At 42.3% G+C, this 2,811-nt stretch overlaps 1 protein-coding gene across 1 annotated transcript; it reads left to right on the forward strand.

Annotated features, from left to right (window-relative positions):
• The first annotated feature begins 1,157 nt into the window (after positions 1-1,157).
• Positions 1,158-2,498, forward strand: LOC148951864 (uncharacterized). The gene has a single exon (XM_089089088.1). The coding sequence runs from the start codon at positions 1,158-1,160 to the stop codon at positions 2,496-2,498; it is 1,341 nt and encodes a 446-aa protein (XP_088945214.1).
• The last annotated feature ends 313 nt before the right edge of the window (positions 2,499-2,811 follow it).

Raw genomic sequence — 2,811 nt, forward strand, 5'->3', positions numbered from 1 at the left:
TTCTTTACAAGATAGCCTAGCAAGAAGTTCCTCAATAGAACTTTAGTTATAAGCCCAGGGTTCCAGCCATACATAATGAAACATATTAAGAAAATAATTCTTACTTCATAATATGCAAAATAATCCTAGTTAAAACATTTTGTAGGGGGAGAACATTTATCATCACTTCTTTCACAGTTGTACAATTTTTTTTAAACAAAAATCTGAAAAAAAAACATGGATTTGACTGCATTTTTCCATTGTCAAATAATCTATGCATGTAACCCTCAAGTGGCGAGTGGGGCATCTTTGAACGATATTCAGAAGATTATGGATAAGAATCTTGAACCATTCCTGTCTGCTCTTAGTGCTGTAAAGGAACTGGACACTAAAGTTAAGGATGCAGTGAAAGAAGTATTTGACGAACTAAGAGACCAGCTAACCACTGATATCGATAACCGCTTTAGTGGTGTTGAAAGCTGGTTGGCTACTATCGAACAGTGCACCTCATTCGACCAGGCAGCAGTTCAGAGATTGGTCGAGTCGGAGATTCGGACATTGAAAAATGATCTTGAGGTGCAGCTTGAAACTAAAGTTAGACACATGATTGCAGACGACAGGGACCGGCAGCGCCGAAAGCTTAATATTGTCGTCTTTGGTGTCCCCCCTCAGACAAGTGATGAACTGTACATCAAGAGATACCTTACGAGTGATTATGGGCTGCCAAATGTGAGCATCTCAAATGTCCGTTGTCTGAGTAATCTGCAAACCCAAGGACAAGCTGCAACCACCAGCACCGGAAACAAGCCTGTTCCTATAATGTTCTTGGTCCCTGATTTTAAGACTAAGAAACAAATCCTTCAAAAGTCTTATGAAAGAAAAGGGTCAGATACGATCCAGTTCCGTAATGATGTCTCAAAGACTGACCGCGAGAAAAGAGCAAAATTATACGAGGAGTTGTGGGCTAAACGAGCACAAGGTAAAACCAATTTGGTTATCCGAGGCAACGCTATAGTGCCAAAAAACGTGCCGACTCGTGCAGTCCCGCCGGCTGCACAGGAACTCTAGAAGATATACCAAGTGAAGTAACTTATGTAAATAGTCAGTTAGATGGTAGTGATTTTCGAAGTACAGTGTATACAAGTGATAATTATAGTGATGAAAACCCAGAGACTTCTATGACTTCTTATGGACTTAGTACAGATGCAAGCAACAGTCATTGCAAGAAAATTACTGGACTTAGTGTGGTGTTTAGCAATGTTGATTGCCTAACCTCGAAATTTCAGGAAGTCAGATGTGTCCTCTCCGCAAATGAGGCTGATATTTATCCGTTCTGTGAGATTAAACCAAAGCGAACCTCCCTACCCCTGATAGAATCCCAGATACAGATTTCCGGATACAGACTGATGACAAACTTATTAACGGATGGTGGCAGAGGAATAGCCATATATGTACAAGAAACGATTCAGGTAGGCACTATTGATATTAAGTCAGAATATGAGCCATGTGTAGAACAAATTTTGATATCTATTAACCTACCTGGGGGTCCCATTATACTTGGTTGTTTTTACAGAAGTCCCACCTCAACGAGTCTGGAGAACTCACTCTCGGCTATATGCCGGTCTATTGATGGTGCTGCTCGAAAGTGTAAGAATCTAGTCATAGTCGGCGACTTTAACTTACCTATGATTGAGTGGACTGAGGGGTACGGCCATACGAGTAACGCAGTTACGCAGTCTTTTCTTGACTGCTTAGAAGCGCACTCGCTGTTCCAGGCGGTGACATTCCCGACCAGATATCAAGAGGGACAGAATCCTTCACTCCTTGATCTCGTTTTGGTAAATGATCCTGAGTCAATCATTGATATAGAATTGCAACCCCGATTTGAAAATCGTGATCACAGAGCTATAAAATGCCGATTTCGATTGTACCCACAGACATCGAATCTAACCAGACATGTGTATAAAAACTACAGTCAAATCAGGCGTGAACTCTGTCAGTACGATTGGTCATTTGTCGAAACGATGGAGGTAGAGGACACGTGGGAGAAAATGAACAATATGTTGTTAGACACCGTCAGTAGAAATACAACTACCACGTGGAGACGAAAACCGAAAACTCTTCCCTTTATGACCAGAGAAATGAAAAGTGCAAGGAACAAGAAGAAGAAACTGTCGAAGCTCATAAATCAGGACCCCCACAGAACGGACTACCTGGTAAAGTTCAAAGCCGCAAGGAACAAAGTTCGAGCCCTGTCCAGAGAACTGATAGATAAATATGAGGAGGCCATTGCAGCAACCTCAAAAACCAATCCCAATAAGTTCTGTAATTATGCCTCAGCACATAAGCCTGGTAGACACACGGTTTCGGAGTTGGTTTGTAATGGAGCCCAGTCAAACGACCCCCAAGAAATTGCTGATGCCTTGAACCACCAGTTTACATCAGTCTTCACACCCGCAGACAAAGCCCCCTGCCAACCCCACCATGCTACGAAATCACCACTCAAATGTCACCAATAAGAGTGGATCAGGCTGAGCTCGAATCTCGGCTTAAAAAGCTTAATCCAAATAAGTCTGTTGGGCCTGATGGCATACATCCACGACTCTTAAAGGAAGCTCATTCCCAACTAGCAATACCCCTCTCAAGACTCTTCCAGCAATCTATTGACACTAAAGTCATACCAATGGACTGGAAAGTAGCCCATATCTCGCCAATACATAAAGGAGGAGACAAGAGCAAAGCTTGCAGTTATCGGCCAATCAGTATTACATCTGCTGTTGGGAAAATCCTAGAAGGTATTGTCAACACTGCCGTTCTTAGACATTTGATCAC

This window comes from Artemia sp. Qi Xiang Cuo, chromosome 5 (assembly GCF_049724085.1).
Source record: "Artemia sp. Qi Xiang Cuo chromosome 5, ASM4972408v1, whole genome shotgun sequence".
In the NCBI taxonomy this organism is placed as follows: Eukaryota; Metazoa; Arthropoda; class Branchiopoda; order Anostraca; family Artemiidae; genus Artemia; species Artemia sp. Qi Xiang Cuo.